Source organism: Pistacia vera, unplaced genomic scaffold (genome assembly GCF_008641045.1).
Source record: "Pistacia vera cultivar Batoury unplaced genomic scaffold, PisVer_v2 Contig692, whole genome shotgun sequence".
NCBI lineage: Eukaryota > Viridiplantae > Streptophyta > Magnoliopsida > Sapindales > Anacardiaceae > Pistacia > Pistacia vera.
This window is the reverse complement of record NW_022196548.1, coordinates 658,871-683,749: the sequence shown is the minus strand read 5'-3', so window position 1 is coordinate 683,749 and position 24,879 is coordinate 658,871. Positions and strand designations below refer to the sequence as shown.

At 36.8% G+C, this 24,879-nt stretch overlaps 2 protein-coding genes and 1 non-coding gene across 3 annotated transcripts; all 3 read left to right on the top strand.

Moving 5' to 3' along the window:
• The first annotated feature begins 6,118 nt into the window (after positions 1-6,118).
• Positions 6,119-7,022, top strand: LOC116113908 (cytochrome P450 705A22-like). The gene is made up of 2 exons (XM_031400065.1): positions 6,119-6,198; positions 6,491-7,022. Exons 1-2 carry the CDS (start codon positions 6,119-6,121, stop codon positions 7,020-7,022), a joined length of 612 nt encoding a protein of 203 aa, XP_031255925.1.
• Positions 7,023-7,368: 346 nt separating this feature from the next.
• On the top strand, positions 7,369-8,751 carry LOC116113940 (cytochrome P450 705A5-like). The gene is made up of 2 exons (XM_031400099.1): positions 7,369-7,707; positions 7,810-8,751. Exons 1-2 carry the CDS (start codon positions 7,369-7,371, stop codon positions 8,473-8,475), a joined length of 1,005 nt encoding a protein of 334 aa, XP_031255959.1. The 3' UTR covers positions 8,476-8,751.
• Positions 8,752-21,846: 13,095 nt separating this feature from the next.
• On the top strand, positions 21,847-21,953 carry LOC116113948. Its single transcript, XR_004125488.1, has one exon. It is a non-coding gene; the product is annotated as a small nucleolar RNA R71 (small nucleolar RNA).
• Positions 21,954-24,879: the final 2,926 nt, after the last annotated feature.

Here is a 24,879-nt window from a genome sequence, read left to right as displayed (position 1 = left end):
GTGCCATAGGAACAAGTGAAAGTCGTTTCTCTTGATCCTCAGGAGCGATGGCAATCTGGTTGTATCCTGAATACCCATCCAGGAAACAGTAATAGGCAGTTCCTGCCAACCTCTCCACATCTGATCAATGAAAGGTAGTGGAAAATGATCTTCCTTGTCGCCTCATTTAATTTCGGTAATCAATGACACTCTCCAGCCGGTCACCGTCCTAGTGGTATCAATTCATTACTCTCATTCCTACTACCGTGATACCTTCCTTCTTCGGAACCACTTTTATCGAGCTCAACCAGGGACTGTCAGAAATAGGATAGATAATCGCCGCATATAAGAGTTTCACCAATCCTTTCTCACCACTTCCTTCATCGAAGGATTCAATCTTTGTTGTGGTTGCACCCTAGGCTTAATATCATCCTCCATGAGATCTTATGCATGCAAAATGATGGTGAGGTGAGAGCTTGATGTCCGAAATAGTCCACCAATTGTAGTTTATGTTCCCTAACACCTAATCAGCGCTCTTCCTCCAATTTACTCAAACTGAACTAATGATCACCGAGAAGGTTTCTAAGTCCCTAAGATATACATATTTGAGGTGGGAAGGTAAAGGTTTAACTCAAGCTTTGGAGGTTCTTCGTTTTTTTTCCTTTTTCTTCTCTTTTTCAAAATCAAAATCCTCAAAATCTAGATCTTGACTCTCATCAATCGGTTGAAGTGCTTCTAACAATCTAGCACATTATCACTCGCCGACTCATATCCCTCTACTGTTTTTGATTTGGCTATACACGTTCTAGAGGAATTGTGGGGTTTTTCTTCAATAGATTCTGCACCAATTTATCCACCACATCGACACTAAAGCATGAATCCGATTCGGATGGAAACTTCCGCCTCAAAGACATTGAAAGTTACTGTTTCATCTGAACTCTCAACAGTAACTTTCCTTCTTGCACATCTATTAGTGCTCTCCCCGTGGCAAGAATGGTCGCGCCCAAAATAAGAGGAATTTCCTTATCCTCTTCCATATCCAGAACAACAAAATATGCCGGAAAAATTATCTTATCACCTTCACCAACACATCTTCCACTATCCCCCCTGGATGTTTTATGGACCTATCTACTAGTTGCAACGACATGGTCGTTGGCTTCACTTACCAATTCCCAATCTCCTGAAAACAAAAAAGGGCATTAAATTAATACTAACACCTAATCACTAAAACACGATCAAACGTAATATCTCCTAATGCAAGGATAGTAAAACTCCCTGGATCTTTGAGCTTCGGGGGTAACTTCTTCTGGAGAATGGCGCTGCACTCTCCATAAGCATCACCATTTCCTCATCTTCTAGCTTCCTTTTGTTCGATAGGATTTCCTTAAGGAACTCGCGTGCTCGGCATCTGGGCAATGCATCGCAAAAGGAATGTTAATATGCAATTTTTTAAAATTTCAATAAATTTTGAAACTGTTATCCTGATTTTTTTTTTTCAGTCTTTGAGGAAAAGGCACGGGTGGAGTGTGATGTGCCAACTCTGGGGTATCTTGGGGAATGGAAATTTCTCCTTCTTCTTTTGCCTTTCTTTCTTTCTTATTCTCTTCCTCCAAACCGCTTGGTTTCATCAACTACAATCTCTTCATCAACTTCTTTTCAGATTTTTCTTTCCAGCTTGTTCAACTTCTTCCAAAACTATCCCACTCCTCAAAATTATGGCATTTGGTTGTCACATGGGTTGTCACTGTGTTGCTTGGTAGGGACCCTGGGTCTCTCATTTAGCTTCTTAGCCAATTAGCCCATCTTACTCAAGATTCCGAATGGACGCCCCTTGATTTCTGAAAATCGTGTCCTGTTCATTCATAAAACTCGTGGTCTCCTGCATGAATTTCCAACACTGTCCTCCATCTTTGTCACTCTTGGATCTCTCCGTTGATTCACCCCTGGTTGGTTATTTGCAATGTCTTTTGGTTCCATTGATTATTTTGCTGGTTCTGTGCCCTAAGCCAGATTGGATGATTTCTCACCCGGATTGTATGTTAGAGTACGGGTTGTTTGGTTGCCCTGATTTCCTGCCAAGTAATTCAATTGCTCCGATGATGAAGATGACGAAGCAAATGTGTTCCCCACTTGACACTCGCTGCTCACATGGTTTCCTACACAAAAATCACAAGTTAGTTGAGGTGCTTGAATAGAGTTTACTTGCATACTTCCAACTGTTTCTGAAGTGCCGTGGTTGGGCTGAGATGGCGTGAAGGCATCAACTTCATAAAGACCTGTAGATTTTCTTGATATCATTCTCTCATTTGGTCTTTGATAGTTGTTGCTTGCCAAAACCTCAAGCAACTCATAAGTCTCTCTCTGGTGTCTTATTCTGTAAGGCTCCTCTGAACTGCCTCCACCATGGTTTGCAGTTACCCATCAGTCCATGTTAGAATGTTGGACTTGACTGAAGCCAAACGGGCAACCCATGGTGTGGACATTTCCCCATCAATTTTGTACCTCCCCAGCCTCAACAATGACTTAGATTCATCTTGTAGAAATGATGTGATATCATTTCTCAATTTTGCTGATTTTGCTGGAGGAAAGAATTTGGCGGAACTTCTGTGCTAGATCATTCCATGTTGTGATAGTTCCCAATGGTAGTTAGTGCCATAACCACCCCTTTGCTTTATCCCCTAATGAGAATGTGAATAACCTCAACCTAATGGCGTCATTTGACACTCCGTTCGACTTGAAGGTGTCACAAATTTCCAAGAAGTTCGCAATATGCTGATTTGGATCTTCCTTCAAATCACCATTAAACCTTACCGACTGCTGGATCATCTAGATGATTGTCGACTTTATTTCAAATGTGTTGGCTTGGACCGCTGGTCTCGTAATGCTCGAACCACTGCCATTAACCGTGGGAACTAAGAATTCCCTTAGTGTCCTGTTTTCTGGTTCTTCCATTTCAACAGCTATTTCTTTCGATTCAACCACTATATCCTCTCTTTCTCTTCTCTCTCTGTTAAGTCGTCTGGCAGTTCTCTCAATCTCAAGATCAACAGGAACCACTGGCTGACGTCTTGCTCTTCGCATAATTTGCACAAAATAAACGAAAGAAAGTGAGATCACAAACCAACTGAAAATTGAAAACAAAAATTAAAACTTCAATCTAGCTAACTATAGAAAAACTCAATGTTAACTTAAAACTCAATCCCCGGCAAAGGCACCAAAAACTTGATGCGTGTTTCCTACAACATGCAAATGTAGCAAGTATACTAGTCGCACAAGTAATAGAGTGATGAGTGAGTATTGTTCTCACGAGGATTGTTGCTAAGCACTAAGTTTTCTATCGTTTTCAAGTTGAAGCAATCGAATTCTTTTGGATTAAAGAGAGCAATTTAAACTATAACTAAAACAAAATTTTACTAAAATAACAGTAAACTATGAAAGCAAGATTTAAAATATGGATAAAATCAATTCAAACAAATGGGTAGGGTTTTGACTTCATTCAGACTCTATGGGTTCTGTCTAAAGAATTAAACTAAATTCATATTCACATGCATTGATTGTAAATCGAACTCTTTAAAGTGTCAAACATACCTTCTCAGGCTATGTTTTCCTACTCTTCCCTATTAACCTTCTGCACCCAACAAATTAAAGGTTAATAAATCTAACCTCATTAAGCACAAGAATCCTAGATTGATTTCATTGGTTCTTGAATCTATCTCTAGCATTCTATACTACAATAGTGATTACCCAAGAAGCCTAACATGATTCATTTCTCAATCTCATCATGTTCATCACATATAAACAGTAAATTCAAAGTAATCACACAATCAAAGCAAAATCATATGAAAAGAAGAACAATCTATTACTTAACCTATGAAATTCCGAATTACAATCAAAACCCTAACCCAAAATAGGTTAGTTCATGGCTAAATCAACAATGCAAACACAAGAAACGAAAATACCAAAGTTCAACATAATGTAAACAAGAGAAAAGAAAAGAAATCTCCCCAAATGACGAATCCACTGGTTTAATTTCGAATCTTCACCCTCTTTTCAATCTCAGTTCGCTCAACAATAAATCTAAGGAAATGTAAATAGCTCCAAAAACCTACTTGAAGACCACCCTTGGCAAAAAGACTAAGTTTTTCTTTTATACCTCGCCCATGATCCTAAGAAAACACTAAAAATTAAAACTGTGTTTTACAAAAACTGGAAAATGCAGACTTCGCCGCGGCGAAGAAGGAATCTCGCTGTGGCGACAAAGGAGCTGAATCTGGTGCGTGATTGGTTTATTTTGCCACGACGAAGAACAACCTTCATCGCGGCGAAGCTTCCTAAAGAATTCTAAAATTACAGAATTGCCCTCCGCTTGCTTCTGAGTCCAGAAACTCTAAATTTGTCTTTATTCGCTCAAAATGTCCATTTTAACCTGAAACACGAAATGTAAGGAATTAAATAGCAATTCAGGCAAAAATAAACTAAGAAGTATCTAAAATCTGGCCTAAAAGCTTAAATAAACTAGCATAATCCTTGGATTATCAATTAACCACATAGTCTGACTAATCTTGCACATTTCTTATTCTTTAAGTTATTAATGAACCAGAGAAAAGGTTAATGACTTATTCTAACAAATCTTGCACATTTCTTATTCTCAATGTTACTAATTAACGAGATAATGTGTTAACCACATAATCTAGCCACATTATTAATTTCACTTTTAATGGTTTGTGACATAATTAATGAAGCTTATTTAGGTATAAATAGAAGGACATCTTACTTGTATATACATACATATATACAATGCCCCTCTTGCCATATTATTGCTTAATCTTGTCATTCTACCCTGCATAATCTTCACTTTCCTACTATCATCTATCTTCAAAAAGCTCAAACCCTCATCAAACACATTTCTTATTCTCCAAGTTATTAATTACCTAGAGAAAATGTTAATATATAATAACTTTAAACCTTTTCCCTCAATAAATAGCAATAGGCAGCAACCCTAGATTAAGTGGGTAATTTATACTCAATTACTTTATAAAATTACCAAAAGGCCCCTTATGATAAAATTACCTAAAGGTCTCTTTCACTAAAAAAACCTTAAATCATCTCTCTTGACTCAGTTTATTAAAGAGATCAAAATTTTCTTTACCAATTCTAGATATGATATCTAAAATTCTAGAAATAAGACAATTCATTCCATAAACCCCCAAAGTATTAACCTTTAGAATCCAACCTTCTTTTGGTGTGACCTATAAGTACTCTATAATGTTGATAGTGAACAGAATCGTGATTAATCTACAATTAATCGTCTTTATATTCATAGACTAAGATTGACATCTAGCAAGACATCATAGCTATCTAAATGATAGAAAGTTAGCGCAAGACATATACCTATCAATAGTATGGTTATTGTGCAATCAAATATTTTCATTATATATTATCACATCAAGGTTTGAGGCATAGAAATAGTGTCTACCTCAAATATTCCCTTAATATATATTGGTGTTTGGTTATTGGATCAACGATTGAACTAAATCTGATTAAACGACAACTCAATCTCACTGTGGCCACAGATTTGTAGTCGTTGTCATTTAAACTAACTGCACTATGAGATTACCTCTTTGGTGCCTAGGAGTAATGAATTATTTGTTGATCTACTGTAGCCTTAGTGCACTTCTCAATGTAGTTAATCACTACCATTCTGATAGTCCTAAGGAAAAAAACTACATTGAGCTACTGTCAAACTACACTAATAGGAGCATAAGGCAGTTTAATGATCTCAAGCCTAAGGATCACATGCACTGCCATCTGTTAGACGATTTTTTTCATAGGTACTAGGGTTACCATTTATATAGAATCCTCTGATGGGTTATCAAGTGAGACCTGTCACTACCTTTCAATAGGATCGTTCAACGCTATGATAGTCTTACCGTATTAACTGTGTCTTTGGTCAAAATAATATTGGGGTTATAGACGTTTCTAGAATGGTCACCTCATGAGCTCATAGGGTTCTTACAAACTAAAGTTAAAACATACTTGATCCCCTTATCACAATTCTACTATTCTAAAAACATATATCATAACATATTTGTAAATATGAAAAACAAATATAGAAAATGCCTCTTATTAATAGATAAACATGATACAAGATTTGATTGGCTTTAGGGCACCTATTCTAACAGATGTAATGTGTGAGGAGAATCCGATTTGGAGCTTGATGTAAGTGAGTCTATTGAAGCTGATCTGGATGGAGTAGATTGATAGCCTGTGGAATTACCAAAAACAGATACTTCATTAGTGAAATGTAGCTCTTCTTTGGTAAATAACATAACAGAAGTAAGTTTTTTAACTATAAATACTAGCTAATTAAGAGATGCTTTGCAAATTAACTAAAGAAGTCCAATCCTTCTGCAACAATGGCCACCATTAACGTAGGCATGCAATGCTACTTCATAATCTCCTTATTCATATTCATTATGTGCACCTTTCTTCTTTGCTTTCTCTTCAAAAGGCTAACCAGTTCATCAAGCACCACCCATTTGCGCCTCCCTCCAAGCCCACCCGCTCTTCCTCTCATTGGTCATCTTCATCTCATTAGCCTAACAGTCCAAAAATCCGTCACTGATATCTGCACTAAATATGGTCCTCTTCTCTATCTCTATATTGGATCTATGCCCTGTGTTGTTGTTTCATCAGCTGATGTGGCCATGGAAATCTTCAAAACACATGATATTGACTTTTCTTATCGCCCACAATCTGTTTTGGGGGATAGTATATTCCTGGGAAATTTTGGGATGTTCGCTTCACCATATGGAGATTACTGGAGATTCATGAAGAAACTTTGTGTTACTGATCTACTTGGAGCGCGACACCTTGAAAGGTCACGTAATATTAGACGCGAAGAAATTATGCGACTCTTGAGCAAAATATTGGAGAAAGCTGATAAAAATGAGGTTGTGGACCTGGGTAGTGAGTTAGGGAAGCTTACAAGTAGTGTCCTGTTGAAGGTTGATACTTGGCTGGAAATGCAGCAGTTCAACTGATGTTCAAACATGTTTTTGGCGGTAAAACTGAAAGGCAATCTGCCAGGGGTCCATTTGTAATACTGCAAAGTTTTACTCTTTTTGTAATGCTTGATATGTATCCCAGATTATGTGGGATGTGTTACAGAGTTGTTGTTTAGTTGGTATTAAGTCAGTAGCTTCAGATTAAATTAAGTTTTTATATGTCTGCATGTTTGGTGTAGTAGTGTAAAAAATCTGCTTTATTAGTTGAAGTGTAAACTCTTTTGAACTTAAGAAAATACAGGCACTTTTCTTCAATCGTTTTTTGCTCTCTTTCTTTTCTTAGTTATCTCCAGCACACAAACACTAACATGTCCTTATGAGGATGGTGACGGGTGCAGGATTTTCAGAGGAAAATTGTGAGGCTGGTATGATGAAAGAAATGGTGGTGGAGTCACTAGTGCTGACTATTAAACTTTTGGTTGCTGCAGCACTAGGCCCTTTCAAAATATTAGCGTCCTGGTTGTTTGAGAAACGGGCTAGAGAGATAATTAAATGGTACGATGAGTTATTGGAAAAGTACTTAGAAGAGCATGAAGCAAGAGCAAATGGAGATGGCGACAGATCAGAAAATAGAGATTTGATGGATATCCTCTTGGAGGTTTATCATGATGAAAAATCAGAGTTCAAGATTACCAAAACAAACATCAAGGCCTTCCTTCTGGTATAAAGAGAATCCAATTAAACATTTTTAGTCAGTCCTTTCTTTTCTTTATTGAGAATTAAACATAATAGATTAAACAATATTCCTAAAATATACCTGCAGGATCTCTTGGTTGCTGGCATCAGTGGCACAGATGAGAGCGTAAAATGGACAATATTGGAGCTTATCAACCATCCTGATTCATTCAATAAAGTTAGGGAAGAGATTGAATCAGTTGTTGGAAGAAATAGACTTGTTGAAGAATCAGATATACGAAATCTTCCTTTTTTGCAGGCCGTGGTGAAGGAAACACTGAGAATTCATCCACATGTCCCTATAATATTCAGGAAATCCGATAGAAATTGTAATATCAAAGGCTTCGATATACCTGGAAAAACTCTAACAGTTATTAATGCATATGGCATAATGAGGGATCCTCAGTTTTGGGATAAACCAAACGAGTTCCGCCCTGAGAGGTTTTTAGTTTATTCCAAAGAAGAAGAAGATAGCGAAACAAAGAAACAACTTTTCAATTATTTTCCATTTGGAGGAGGGAGGAGAAACTGCCCGGCTGCATTGTTTTCATCAACCTTCCTGAATGCTGCAACAGCTGCAATGGTTCAATGCTTTGATTTTGAAGTTGAACGCAGTAAGTTTAAACTGCAGGCTGGACCAGAACTGGCAGTGAACTTGTCTCAGAAACTTATGTGTCGCCCTGTGGTTCACTTCAACCCATTTGCTCATGATGTGGTTTACTCAGGCCCGACATCACAAATATTGATCAAGTAGTAATTAATTTTCTTTCAAGTGCTAATTGTCTATGTTGATGCAGTGATACCTTGCTGGAAATGCATCAACATAACAGGTCTCAGTTTGAACTTTTTGGAACCAGTTGAAGTTAGTTTTCTGCAGTTGGTCTGACGTGCATGGCTGCAACCTTTTAGTGTATTTTTGTTAAATAGCTTAGGTGTAATTAAGTCATGTAAATGATGCATCTGGTGTATGATTTGTTAGTTGTTAAAAGTTAAATTCAAATATGTAATCCTCTGCTGTAGTTGTTGTAATAGTGTGGTTTGGTTAAGTTTTGTATATATTGTCAGTCTAAATGAAAATGAATAAAGACTTTTTGCATACAAGTTTTGTTACTTCATTTTCTTTTCTTTGCATTCTCCAGCGAAGAACCATCAAATGGTATCAGAGCTACCCACAGAAATCTAAAAACTTATTGCATCCTACCATCAACCACATCTCAAGAGCACCTTCCAGTTCAGCTAAAATCAGCCTGTATCTGCTCACTTTCTTTCTGCGAAAAAACACAAAAAATTGGGAAATGGTAACTCAATCTGCTTTGATGGCACCACCGGTGTTTAATGGGGAACATTACCACATATGGGCTGTTAAAATGACGGCCTTCCTCTGAGGTCAGGGGCTGTGGCAGTATGTGGAAGAAAATAGGTAGCCAGCTCCATTAGGACAGAATCCTACTCTTAATCAAATGAGACTGCACGAGGAAGAAACAGCCAAGGCATCGAGAGCTCTCTCTCATATTCATGCAGCACTAACTGACCTTGTATTCAGAAGGATCGTGGCTTATGAGACTCCAAAGGAAGCATGGGACAAGCTGAGAGAAGAGTACATGGATAGTACTGACAGGCTATTCGCAAGTGTACGAAATCGTGCAAGTAATAAAGCTCGAGTAAACGAGTGTCGAATCCCAAGGGAACTACTTACCAAGTACCAAACTATTATATTCTATTGCTATTTGATAAAACATAATTTTAAGAATAGCTTTAATGAAAAAGTAACAAACTAAAAACTAAATAAATACAGAATTTGTAAACACTTTGATGTAAAGATCAATATGACTAAATCTAGGGGATAGATTTCACACCAATTTAATCCTATGCATTGACATTTATTGTTAACCTAATTAAGCATATTCTAAAAGCCAAATTCCCTAATATTCCACTAACTTTCTCTTGAACAATTAGCAAATTAACCCTTAAACAACAACCCAAGATATCTCTAAGTTGGATTTAGAAGCTAGGAGATCATTAAGTTCTATGGAATTTACCAGAGTCTCACAGACCGCGGTAACCTATCTCTAATGTTCACTCAATCTATGGTTTTATTACCTTAGACAAATCAGGTTTTGTCTCTCGATCTCAACCCAACCCATGATATCATTCAACTCTCGGGCCCTTGAGAATTGAAAGCATTATACACGATAATAAAACTTAGAATTAATGCTCAATATAAAATCAACACAATAACGTCAACACATATTCATAAATTGGGCTACATCCTTAGCCCTAGAAAAGAGAATTAGTTCATAATTGTAATAATAAAAACCATCATTCTATGCAATAACATGAGTTCAAGAAAGAAAAATATAAACACTTCTCTAATTGGTGAACGAGAGCTTCAAGAATCCTAATCTCCAAACGAGTAGCCGTCCTCTCTTTTCCTCTCCCAAAAACTCCCTTTTAACTTCTTAAAGACCCTCTTTTATATCCCTAGGGTTCTGGTCATACTTAGGAAAAAGATTAAAAAATCTTAGCCATTCAGATTCGGATTAGGATAATGCATTAACAAACACCCGTGACCCATCGCCGCGGCGGTAAGAATAGTCGTTGCGATGATCGTTCTTTCTATCCAAGGCATCCGTGATCTTAGAATTTGGCAAAGTTTTCAACATAAAATTTGTAGCTCTCTGAATAAGCTTTCCAACACCACCAAAATCGTCAAATTTTGATTTCTACAGCTCAAGTTATAATCAAAACAGCGAAGCATGCTCGTCTTGAGAATTTCCAGATTTTACGTTATATCTTTGATGCGTCACAACTTTCTCATTCCAACTCCGATTCTTGTGCCGTTTGTTCCTACGCATCATGAATTCCATCGACATCATTCTTTTCCCTTCACATATCTGTTTGAACTTGAAAATACTTAAAATATACCCATGATCCCGTAAAAAGTATTTATGAAAGAATTTATTTAAAAATCACAATTCAACCACATTTTTCCATAAATAATCAAATTAAATCACTAATAAAATATGAGTAATGCTACAGTTACTGACGGGTGTGCACCAAATGACGTGGCTAAATCCTGACCGTTGATTTATTATCAGTTAATATTAATCAACGGTCAGGATTTTGTCAGGTCATTTGGTGCACAAATTCGGTGTAAACTTTTCGGTAACTCTATCATTTTCCATAAAATATATACTTTCAAGCTCTTATCACAACCCCCAACCAGCTTTTTGCTAGTCCCTAGCAAAATAAGCGATAAAATAAGTCTCTAAGCTTGAAAAGAAAACAACTAATTAAAAACCTAAATCTAAACTATCCTAAATCACTTTCGTAGATTGACACGATTGCATTTAGCGTATGCAACAAGCTTTTAAACCCCTAGGTGGCCCTAGTTGGACGAGTTGTAGTCTCGTGAGGGTTTCCAACGATGATGCCTACAAACATCCACACTAAACTTATCCTAAACTCCAAAAGTAATGAAAAACATAAACATAAAAAGAACACACTAACAAAAATTCTTGGATCAATTCATAAAGCTGTCTCAAAAATTGCTTATACACAAAACAAATAGAATAATTAAAAATCACCTAAAACTTACAGGCAATGCAAACATCAATTTCATTTTCGTTATCGACCCTAGAACATTCATACAACCACAAACCATTAGTTTACAAACTCGGATGGTTTTATGCACAACATTCATGAACAAAATTTTGATCTCAGTATTCGGGTTATGACTTATATGTGAATCATGGAATCAAACTCTATAGGCTCACTTTTCAAATCACTCTCCACTAATGTAGAATTTCACATCACCTTGTATCAATAGGTCTTTGTAAAGGTTGTAACGTTAGGCTGGGGTACGAGTTCATGAAGGAACGAAAAGAGAAATTAACAAAAATAAAATTAAGAGACTTAATTTTTATTCATTCTTATAACTAACATACACCACACTTCTCTTTTTCACTCAGTAGCTTCCCAATCTTTATCGAGCTCTTTCTTTTCGATAGTAATATAAACCCAATTGAGTAATTCCAAATCTTCACAATGCTTTTTAATGCCCACTTTTTATTTTTATTTTTATTTTTTAACGTCAACATAAGAAGAAAGTATAAAATACACACATCCCCACTGATCTTACAAGCACTCCACAACCCCCAACCAATTTCTTCGCATAAATCTGGGTTGTGGCAAAACTACACTTCCTCACCAATACTCATACTAAGCTTGAATAACAATTAAGTCTCTTAAGGATAAAATGCGTAGGATTGTGTTTTAGGCCCATAATCAGGATAGGGTAAAAATTAAGTTCAAAGAAAGAAAAACAAGGGTAAATTGTGTTTAAAAGGCTCAAAGGGTTAACTAGCGATGACAATAACAAGGGTTGGCTTGAAAGGCTCAATCAGTCCAAAAACAACCTAAATCATTTCCTAAGTGATGAGAATTCTAGGATTTCGCCTAGAGTGATTGTCAAATGAGTTCTAGAGTTTGTTGAGATCACAATAATGTTTATGGAAAATTCACACATAACACGTCTCAAAGTAGGTAACTGAACCACTTTCAATCCACAATTCACTAGGGTCTCAACTCAATGTCATTAATATTCACACACCTCCGTAAGCAAAGGTAAAAATTAATGTCCTCCATTAGTTCTATGTTATTGCAATCACATTCTTATCATAGACATATGACTTCATCCAAGAGACAAAAATAAAACTCACAACCTAAAATAAAAGAATAAATAAAACTGCTCTCTAAATCCAAAGAAAAAAAAAAATTTGCTCAATTTAAGTTCCTTAAATTGCTACCCCCAACCAAAAAGTTAACATTGTCCTCAATGTTAAAGAGTAGAACCAAGAGAAAGAAAATGCTACCACATTCCTCAATGTAATAAGGCTGTCTAGGTCGTATACGCCAAATTCGTTCTAAAAACAAACAAACACTAAACAGAACTTGTCGACCATCATTGTTATGCAGAAAAATTAATGAATATAAAGAGCATTATCAATAATGATGCAATAAGAGCTCACAAAAACTTAATGACCAAACAGTAACAACAAAAAGAAACAAAAGTACATCAAAACAAAACAAAACAATAAAACAACTACACTGACAACATAAATAAAAACACAACAGAACTTCCAATCTACTCCTCCATACTCTCCTCAGACTCATCATCAAGAGCATCGCCTTGCTTCTCATCCGCTGGGTATACAAAATCATTCCACTCACACCCTGGTGCTTCTATCCCAGCATGAGCAAGTTGTAATCGTTGCATCTCATGTTGCACTCTCATTTGCCCACTCATCCACGTCATCCAGGCTTCTTGATGATTCTGTAACTTTTTCAATTTTTCAATGTCTTCATTCAACTTCGACAATTGATCTCGTTGAGATAGCTTCTTGAGGCTTTGGCCCTAAGTGCTTCTACTCTACCCCCACTGGTAAGATTTTGCATAAATTGCATTATAAGACACTCCTTGTGGGATTAAAACTTCTTTGGCATTCAAACGCACTTGAGCTTGCTTACACACTTCAGTAATCATGTGAGGAAAGTAAAAACCAGTCTTGTTACGCTTTGCCGAATGGGTAATTTCTTGAAAAATTATCTCACCCACATTCATCCTCATCTTGTAGTGGATTGCATAAATCAAGATTGCCCTATTTTTGTTAACAGTGCTCATATGCTTTGAGGGCATTAATCTAGAATACACAAAATACAACCACATGTGTGAAGTTGAGTCCAAAAACTTACTTTCAAAATGGATGTGTTCCCCAGCCGCAATAAACCATGTAGCTTTCCTTTCTGTCAGAAAATTAATCATTGCATCATAGTCCACGTCTTGCTTGTATGCGGCATAGGCATCCTCATCTATCTCAACTTGCGGTAGCCTATAAAACTGGTTAATAGCAGCTGCCGTGAATACTACCTCTTTACCCCTTACCATTGTCCTCCCATCAACGCTATCAGGAATGTTGGCATATAACTCTGTTAGCACAGAGGCAACAGTAGGAGCCGAGGGTTCTTTGCAAAATGTTTCCTAACCCAGAGCTTGAATTACATTAGTTATTCCCCTAAAATCTGTTGTAAACACCAACCCTCTTTCTTCAATAAATCCACCCGATTTCTTTGCAAAATTCTCATATCTTTCCTGGGCAGCCTGACTAACAAACTGGATATCACTAGAGGCCTGCCCTTTTCCTTTTTCTCTCCTATCACTACCTGACTTTCTTTTGGGTGCCATTATCACTATTTCTCACTGAATCCAAACACATAGTCACTCCCACTAATTACAACTTCCTTTCTTCAATCACGCACAATCTCGAAAAATAACTAAAGTGATTATGCCCTATTCTGTCCCACAAAATTCAAAGCAATCTCCCACGAAATTCAAAGCAATCTCCCACAAAATTCAACAACCAACAAAAATGCATCCCACACTCCCACAAAACTCAAATCAATGGATTCCAATCTTCCAAAATCAAAATTACCATGCAAAATGGGTGAGAAACACTTACTTGAGTCTTATTCTGTCCAAATATGCCTTGAATTAGTATGGAGTAGCTCAATTTTTGAAAACCCCCAAATTCTCTTTTGGAACCCTAACCTTGAATTTTCGCGAAAAATTCCTCTTGCTGCCTTTGATCTATGAAATATTATGTGAAATTGAGTGCATTAGTAAGCAATGGAGTAAAAATTGAAAATGGGTGAATGATTTGTGATTTGGTGAAAAGAAACTGTGCTATGAACTGTGGGATGAATTTATTGCATAATTTGTGAAGGAGAAGAAGAACAGTTTCATTTAAACACGATATCGCGTTTTATGGTACGATCGTTGAGGCAATAGTCTACGTCGTTGCGGCGATCGTGATTTTCGTTGCGGGTTTGCACTAGACTCATGCTCGCTGTAGCGATGAAGTGCATTACTGCGGTGAGTGTGATTAATCAGTAATGGCCTCTGTTCGTACGCGTAATTCACGCTTGCTGCAGCGATAAAGTGTAATGCCGCAGCTAGCGTGATAGTGCCTTCTGATTGTTCCTTGAGTGCGATTTGTCAGTATCCTGAAAAATAATCCAAATATTTGAATTAACGACTAAAAATAATGCAAAAACATAACACACAAAAATTTCTAAATAGAAAAATTAATACAAATAAAATAAAAATAATTAAAAACCAAACGGAATCGAAATCTTGGGTTGCCTCCCAAAAAGAGCTTTTTTAAAGTCTTAAGCTCAACTCCTTTCTGTCATCAATTAGGATTTTGAAGAAGAATTGAAACCCTCTCATCTTCATTCCCATTCTCAACATAAGGTTTTAATCGTTGGCCATTGACTTTGAATGTTCCCTTCGTCGGGTGGTGAAGCTCTATCACACACGTGATGAATGATGAACATGCCAGACCATCTTGAGTGCAATTTACACGGAAAAAGTCGTAGTCTTTAGTTGAACAGCAGCACTTTGTCACCCTCCTTGAATTCCTTGTCCACAATGTGTTTGTCATGCCACTGTTTAGTCTTTTCTTTGTAGATTCAAACATTCTTGTATGCATTATTGCGAAACTCATCCATCTCATTGAGTTGTAGTAATCGTTTTGCTCTTGCGGCTTTTGGATCAAAATTCAGAAACTTCGCTGCCTAATATGACCTGTGCTCTAACTCTACTAGCAAGTGACAAGCTTTTTCGTAAACCATCCTATAGGGCGACATTCCTATTGGTGTTTTGAATGCCGTACTATATGCCCATAATGCATTATCAAGCTTAGTTGCCCAATCTTTTTGAGAGGTGTTTACTGTCTTTTTCAAGATTCGTTTCAGCTCCCTATTTGATACTTCGACTTGGCCACTGGTTTGTGGGTGATATGGGGTTGCAACGCAATGTGTAACCCCATACTTGTAACAACTACTTTCTTCTACCATATTCATAATATAGATTAATAAAAAGACAGCATAATTATCAAAACAGTTGGGCCCAAAAATTTTTCTTTACTTAATAATTACATTCTTTATAAAGTACAACATCATTTGCACAAAAGACTCTCAAAAACGAAAATAGTGGACAGTGCAGCCAAGTCTCCCCGCTTGCCGACGTCCCTCCGACTAGGTCCTCACCTATGTCTTGTACAACAAAGAAAACACGGAGTGAGCACAAAGATGCCCAGTAAGTAAAAATCTCTTACTCTATCATTCCCGTGCATTACTCATCAATTCTCTTCGTACTCTTATCATTTTTTTCTAATTCAAAAAATCTCATTTTCGTTCTTTCTTTTCTTTTCTTTTTCTCAATCTCATTCCGCTTTCTCATGGCGGAGACCGCTCTCTCTCACAGCGGTTTACATGCATTTTCGCTCTATCATGGCGGAGACCGCTTTTTCTCATAACGGTTCACATGCATTCCGCTCTCTCATGGCGGAGACCACTATTTCTCATAACGGTTCACATGCATTCCGCTCTCTCATGGCGGAGACCGTTCTTTCTCATAACGGTTCACATGAGGGTAACTCTATACTCACGAGTTCCCCATCGCACAACCTTTTTTCTTTTCTTTTCTGTAGCACTTAATAATCATTTTATCCTCTAGTGCTAGTTCTTTCTTTCTCTTTATTCTAAGAGAATTGGTTCTTTTCTTTATCTCTATTCATAGAGTGTTTCTTTCTCATTTCTCATATTTCTTTCTCATGTGATTACTCAATCAAACATATGCATATGGATGGCTCATGCCTAAAATATTTCTTATATGCATTCATGACATGCAAATGTGCTATGTTGCATAAAGTAAGGTTCTCTAATTTTACTCATGCTTCTTTTAGACATTTCATCAAACAATATGTGTGCATGCCTAAACTTTATTCTAACTTTAATTATACTTCTTTCTTAATCATCCAAAATAGGAGTTCAACTCCTTTAAACATCATACAACCTGCAAGGGAAAACATACTTCAAATATTCCTCTCAAATTCTTCTAATTCTATCCACACTTCTACCCAACTTTAACAACACAAGCCACCCTTCTCATGGTGGAAATTCTTTCATATAACAACATGGAATTCATCAACTCATTTCAAACATAGAAATTCAAGCATCAAGCACATATCTAAAAATCTCTACACATCATTCAATCAAGTAAATCACAACTTAGGTGAATTTACTTACCTTGGACACAAGTAGAAACCACTTAATCTCTCTACTCTTGATGGCTTGATACTTTCTCTTAAACCTTCAATACAAAACTTTATAAGGATCCTACTCTTTCAACAATAAAAATTACTTCTAGAGTAAGGGTTCTCACCTTTTAGTGCTTAGGATCAACTTGTAACAATTTCTAGTCAAAAGCTTTTCAAAGATCCTTGGAAACTTGAATGAAAATTTGAGAGAAATTAATAAGGGATGAAAGAGGCGGTGGTGAAGAAGCAAATGAAAGGGTTTCTAAAGCTAAACCCTTAATATCTCATATTTTCTCCACTCTTTCCCAAAATACCCTTACTCCTTCTTTGAAATTCCATCTAGGACCTTTCATTCTTTGCAAACACAACCCCAATCACACTATTCTCCATGCAATTTTCTTACAGTTCACTCCCCACTTTTCCTGCTAAAAAGGGGTAGAATGGTCATTGAGTCTCAAAAGGAAGAATTCTCAAAAACTCAAGGGGAACATTCAGCCGAGTCTTCGCCGCGGCGAAGCTATTTTCTTCTCCCCGACGAAAGATCACAGCAGCTACACGGGGTTGTAGCACCTCCTCATCGCCGCGATGAAGATTCTTCTTCGCCCCGGCGAAGACTATAACCTCAATATTTAGCCAAGTCTTACAATTTTCAGGGCAATCACTCAACCAAGGATAAACCAAACAATATTAACAACATATAGACTCAAATGAGGATAAATCAACAAACATTCAAGCCATTCATCAAATCTTAACTACGTACCTTAAGTGGGGTGTTACAATACTTGCTTAACAACGTTACGAATTAGCGATTGCAAAAGTGAGAACCGCCATCATTGATAATAGCCTTTGGCATGCCAAACCTCGAAAAGATATTCTTCTTTATGAACTTGATAACTACACAAGCATCATTTGTTGGCAACGCAGCAGCTTCCACCCACTTTGAAACATAATCTACAGCAACCAAAATAAAACAGTTAGAAAACAAAGACGGAAAAGGTCCCATAAAATCTATCCCCCAACCATAAAACAATTCTACTTCTAGAATATTATTTAAAGGCATGGCATTTCTCCTAGATATGTTCCTAACCTGTTGACATTCATCACAACTCATAACAAAGTGAAAAGCATCTTTAAAAAGAGTAGGCCAGAAAAATCCTTATTGAAGAACTTTCGTGGCGGTCTTTGTCGAACCAAAATGACCTCCAACTTCCATTGAATGACAATGACGAAGAATATTCATCATCTCTTCTTCAGGCACACATCTTCTTATCATTTGATCGGCGCAATGCTTGTACAAGAATGGATCCTCCCAAAAGTAGTACTTTAAATCTGCAAAAAATTTCTTTCGTCTTTGGGAATTCATTCCAAGAGGCAATACTTTCTGTGTCAAATAGTTAGCAATATCTGCAAACCATAGCCCTTCTTGAATAGAAAACAATTGCTCATCCGAGAAGTATTCGTTGATTGGCTTTTCTTCCTCTCTAACTTCTTCATTGGACTCTAATCGGGACAGATGGTCAGCCACTTGATTTTCTATTCCTTTCTTGTCCTTAATCTCCAAGTCAAATTCCTATAAAAGCAATACCCATCGCAATAATCTTGGCTTGGAATCCCGTTTTGCTAGGAGGTACTTCAATGCAGCATGGTCAATGTACACAATGACCTTGGTACCCAGCAAATAAGAACGGAATTTGTCAATAGAGAATACTACTACTAAAAATTCTTTTTCAGTAGTTGCATAATTTAACTGAGGTCCCGTTAAAGTCTTGCTGGCACAATAAATCACATACAAAACCTGACCTTTTTGCTGTCCTAAAATAGCCCCTAAAGTATAGTCACTCGCATCACACATGAGTTCAAAAGGTAGTTCCCAATCGGGCACAACAATAATAGGAGCAGAAATTAGTTTTGCTTTTAAACACTTAAATGCATCTAAACACTCTTGACTGAAATTAATAGGAACATCCTTAGCTAATAAATCACAAAGAGGTTTAGAGATTTTAGAGAAATCCTGTATGAATCTCCTATAAAAGCCCACATGCCCAAGGAAGCTTCTGACAGCCTTCACTGAATTTGGAGGTGGTAGTTTCTCAATAACTTCAATCTTCGGTCGATCCACCTCAATTCCATTCGCTGATATCTGATGACCTAACACAATCCCATCTCGTACCATGAAATGGCATTTTTCCTAATTTAGCAGCAAATTTGTGTCAACACATCTCTGCAAAACATTTGATAAGTTAGTTAAACAATCATCAAAAGAATCTCCAAAAATAGAAAAATCGTCCATGAAAACTTCAATGGACTTCTCAACCATATCAGAAAAAATGGAGATCATGCAACGTTGAAAAGTTGCAGGAGCGTTGCACAGTCCAAAAGGCATTCTTTGATAAGCAAATGTTCCATATGGGCACGTGAAAGTAGTCTTCTCTTAATCTTCTGGCGCTATGGCAATTTGATTGTAGCCTGAATATCTGTCTAGGAAACAATAAAACTCATGGCCAGCTAACCTCTCTAACATTTGATCGATGAATGGCAATGGAAAATGGTCCTTATGAGTCGCGGAATTCAGTTTGCGATAGTCGATACATACTCTCCATCCCATGACCATTCGTGTTGGAATTAGCTCATTGTTATCATTACGGACCATTGTCATTCCTCCCTTCTTTGGCACTACTTGGACTGGACTCACCCATGCACTATCTAAAATTGGATATATGATTCCTGCATCTAAAAGCTTCAACGCCTCCTTCTTGACCACTTCTTGCATTGATGGATTCAATCTTCTCTATGGTTAGATAGTAGGCTTATAACTTTCCTCCATTAAGATCTTGTGCGTGCAGATTGAAGGACTGATACCTTTGATATTCGCAATTGTCCATCCAATGGCCTTCTTGTATTTTCTCAAAATGCGCAACAACTTTTCTTCCTCTACAACACTCAAAGAAGCATTAATAATGATTGGAAAAAAATTTACCCTCTTCTAAAAATGCATACCTTAAATGAGATGGTAGTTGCTTGAGCTTAAGTATAGGTGCCTTTGTGATTGGTAAAGTTGACTGAGACTTCATAACTCCAATTTCTCTGATCAGATTAGCTTCCGGATGAATCAAAGGTGGTAGGGCATTTAAGTATCTTAAACACTCCCTTATCTCTTCATTATCAACTTCATCCTCCTGATCTCTAGAATTCATCAAACAATTTCTAAAGGAAGAATTGGGTAGCTCTCTTCAAAATTTTGCTCCACTATGGTGTCGAGAACATCAATCTTAAAACGTGAGTCTACTTCAGATGGACACTTCATAGATTCAAAAACAACAAATTCTACTTGCTCATCCTCTACCCGTAAGATTAACTTCCCTTGGTGGACATCTATCAACGTTCTCCCCGTGGCTAGAAAGGGTTGTCCTAGAATTAAAGGTATCTCCCTATCTTCCTCCATGTCTAACACTATGAAATCTACTGGGAAAATCAGTTTGTCTACCTTAATCAGGACGTCTTCGACTACCCCTGTAGGATATGTTATCGATCGATCAACTAATTGGAGAGACATGGTGGTTGGCTTTACTTTTCCCAATCCTAGCTTCCTGTAGATGGAAAACGACATTAAGTTAATACTTGCCCCTAAATCACATAACACTTTATCAAAATAACAACTACAAATAATACAAGGGATAGTAAAACTCTCTGGATCTCGTAGTTTAGGTGGTAGTTTCTTTTGAATCAGTGCGCTGTATTCCTCCGTCAACATAACTTTCTTGTGTTCCTCAAATTTCCTCTTGTGCGTGAGGATCTCCTTAAAAAATTTCGCATACTTCAGCATCTGTTGTAGCATATCAACAAAAGGGATATTAATATGTAAACTTTGAAACATGTCAATGACCTTACCGAATTGCTTGTCGAGCTTCTGATTTTTCAACTGTTGTGGGTATGGCAGGGTTGTCTGTCTGGAAGGAGGTTTTTGCTCAAAACCACGATCGTCGCGGCCACTAGATTCATCACCACAGTGATTAATTAAAAGTCCTGACATTTTCAGAGCATGATCATGCTCGCCGCGGCCACCATCCTCATCACCGCGGCAATCGTCCCTGTTTCTGGCGATATTCTCCATATTCTCATGCTCGCTGCAGCCACCATCCTCATCGCTGCGGCGATCGTCCTTTTGCTCATCCTTCAAGTTTTGTTATTTCTCGATTTTTCACCTTCTGAATTTTCCAAGCTTCGTCCACTCCTCAAGATGATTGCATGAGCTTGTTCTTTGGGGTTTTTCTCTGTATCGCTCAGCAAAACTCCTTGAACTCTTCCGGTTAATATGTTGTGAATTTGCCCAATTTGAGTCTCGAGGTTCCTAATAGGAGCTAATTGATTTTGAACCAGGACGTTAGTCTTCTCAAACCTCTTGCTTGTCTCCTCAATGAACTTGGTCAACACATTCTCTAAATTTGATTTTTGCTCTTGAGGTTGAAAAACAGGAGCTTGTTTTTGCTCATTGTTGTTGCTCCATGAAAAATTTGGGTGTTTCCTCCATGCTGGATTATACATATTGGAATACGGATTCCCTTGCCCCCTCTGAAAATTGTTGACGTAATTGCCTTGTTCAGGCTAAGCAAACGGGTTACCCTCTTGGCAATAGTTCGATGAATGATTTCCTGCAAAAAGGTCACATGTTAGAGAAGAAGATTCAATTGCATTTATTTTCAACACATTACCTAATTGCTTTTGGATGTTCGAAAGTTGAGCAGCCCATACAGTGTAACTGTTAACTTTGTGCACTCCCGCTGATATCCTTGTTGAATTTCTCTCTAGAGTCTTCATATAGTTATTGTTCGCCATCACCTCAATCAGATTGTATGCTTCCTCTGGTGTTTTATTGTTCAAGGCTCCCCCACTTGCAGCATCAATCATAGCTTGAATAGTTGGTAGCAACCCTTTGGCAGAACGTTTGCACTTGCGACCAGATTGGTATACCATGGTGAGGGCACCTCCGCAAGAGATCCTTATACCTTTCCCATGTTTCATACAATGACTTTGAATCTTGTTGGTTAAAGTTGGTAATCTCACTCCTCAGTTTTGCCGACTTGGCAGGTGGAAAATACTTAGTGAGGAACGCTTGAGCCAACTCATTCCATGTTGTGATGCTCTTAGATGGCAGCGAAATCAACCAAGCCTTAGCTTTATCCCGAAGAGAGAATGGGAAAAGCCTTAGCCTGATTACGTCATCGGATACTCCATTATGCCTGAATGTGTCGCATAACTCCAACTTTTCTACCATATTTGGTATTTTGGTCTATGATCTTTTCATATATATATGTATCTTTGATTCTTTCTCTGGTTCGTACAATTGATCCAATTAAGTTACCTCAATTTACTTAATCCTTTCAAACTTTGATATCTCTCATGGCATTCTGGCATTTTAATCTTCTTCTAGTTTTGATCTCTACCTTAGGTACCAAGAATCACATTGATTCTCTTCTAGCTTTACTCACTTTATTTTATTATATTTCATGCAAAGCTAAGCATGATACCAATTATGTGATATTATTTTCTAGGAACATATGCTGCAGTTGTTACATTGCAAAACAAATGCAAGGAAATAGTATAGCCTGGGATTCTAACCGGGGCAGGGAAACCTCAACTTGCTAATGGAGGACTTACTTTGAATCCAGGACAAATCGTGCACATCAATGCACCAACTGGGTGGTCTGGCCGACTTTGGGCACGAATTGGCTGGACATTTGATTCGTCAGGCAAGGCTATTACGTGTGTGTCGGACTTGAATCAAAAGTGCCCCAACGAGCTACAATAGGTAGAGAAAGGCAAAGTGGTAGGATGTAAAAGTGCATGCATGAGATTCAACAAGCCTGAATTTTGTTGCACAAGTGCTTTTGGAGACCCTAATACATGCAAACCAACCCAATTCTCCAAAATATTCAAGGAATCTTGTCCGATGGCTTATAGTTATGCCTACGATGATCTGACTAGTACCTTTACCTGCAATGGAGCTAATTGTTGAAGTTTCTATACATAGTGACTTTTAAAAATATGTAAATGCATACATTTACATTGCAATTTTATGGGATAATGTTAGATGAAAAATGTATTACATGAGCATTTACATACTAATCATGTATATATTAAGTATGCATTGTATTATTATCTTTTATAAGAGAACTGACGTGGATGACCTAATTGACCTCATCCTTCCTATGCCTAACCACCCGACCCACACTTGCCTTTGCACATCGTCACTAGGTTTTTATTTTATATTTCTTTTAGAGGTTTTAATCTTGACCGCATAAGATTTGATCAACTAACAAAAGTCCCCCTGATATTTAAAATATAAGAAAAATCCTCCTACCTTTGTTAGCTGTTGGTATACTGTTGGATTTATGATATTTAAACAACATTAGTCTTATATAGAGCAAATGTTATCCTACATTAGAAACAAGCTTCTTTTTTATGGAAACTCTTACTTACACCTAAATTGGGTGCCTCACTTTGTCATGATTCTAATACATTAATAGAGTCGACGGTAGGACGTGTCGTACCTAAAAATTCAAGGTCTGTCGTGTTGTGTTAAGGTCTACATAAATTCGTGTCTGCTGGTCGTGCCGTAGGCCTTGCACATGGACAAAACTGCATGCTTTTGGACCGGCCTATAAATTTTTTTAATATTTAATATTCACAAATTATGTTAATTTTTTATTTACTATTAATAATTATTATAAAATATTTTTATATATTATATTTAACGACATTTTGTATTTGTATTAATTAAAAAAATATATAATCATTATAAAATATAATAAAATAATGAGACATTGAAATATTAATTGAATTTCAACATTTTTTATTACTTATAATTATAAATTACAACTATAAAACTCAAGGATTAAGAATTAACATTAACAATTACCTCTTTGTTAGAAATACAAGTATATAAATACAATACAATTATCTCAACTTTGATTCTAATTTAAAAATATTCAAAAAAATTAATAAAAATGAAGATGTATGTTTTTTTTTTTTTTGGTAACATCCTCCACCATCTCTTTCATCATATCAGCCTCACTGTTTCCTCTGAAAATCTTGCACCTGTCACCATCCTCATTAAAATAGAACTTGTGAGCTTCCCTACTTCACTACCCATGACCACAACCTCATTTTTACCAGCTTTATTCAATATTTTGTGTAAGAGTCATAATTTCTTTCGCACCCAACATTACGTGTCCTTTCAAGGTGTTGCGCTCCAAGTAGATCAGTAATGCAAAGTTTCCTCATTTGATGTAGGGAAAATGGTGTTAAATTAGGATTTAATTTTGTTTCTCTTTCTTTATTCGATTTTCTTTTTTATTTAAGGTTTCATATTAGCAATTCAAATAGTTTTTTATTTTAATTAAGAGTTTAGTTGATTCAAAAGTTTTAATTAAATTAAATTTTACTTTCTTATTTTATAATTAGTCAATAGTTGGATTTCTTGTTTTAATTAGTTTTTGTGTTTAAGTATGATTTTATTTCCTCATTTAATTAGAGTCTAAGCTGTAACCACTCTATATAAACATATTATTTATTTCTTCTGATGATATAGAACATTCAATTAATTATTCAGACTTATTTCAGATTTTAAAGTTTAAGTTTATGTGATTGAAACTTATTATCAATTCTAAAGGTGTAATCGAGTGCTAACATTATTTTATCAAGTTAACTCGTTGCGTCATCATTAATCTACAGTAATCTCCATATGCTATAGTGAAAATCCCAAGAATTCCCAGGAATATACTATCCCTGTAAGGAGATGGAGAGCGATAAGAGAAGTTGACATCATGTGTTTTGAATATTTCCATGGCCACAGAAGCTGATGAAACAACAATACAGTGTGTAAAGCCAAAGCGAAGATAGAGATGAGGACCATATTTAGTGCCGATTTCAGTGAGGGATTTGTGAAATGTTCAGCTCATGAGATGGAGATGACCAATGAGAGGAAGAGCAGGTGGGCT

Excerpts from the sequence above, each read along its gene's own strand:
- LOC116113908 (XM_031400065.1), top strand. The coding sequence starts at position 6,119 with ATGATACAAGATTTGATTGGCTTTAGGGCACCTATTCTAACAGATGTA. Across the intron at positions 6,199-6,490 it reads AATCCGATTTGGAGCTTGAT|GCTAACCAGTTCATCAAGCA; the intron begins GTAAGTGAGTCT and ends TCTCTTCAAAAG.
- LOC116113940 (XM_031400099.1), top strand. The coding sequence starts at position 7,369 with ATGGTGACGGGTGCAGGATTTTCAGAGGAAAATTGTGAGGCTGGTATG. Across the intron at positions 7,708-7,809 it reads ACATCAAGGCCTTCCTTCTG|GATCTCTTGGTTGCTGGCAT; the intron begins GTATAAAGAGAA and ends ATATACCTGCAG.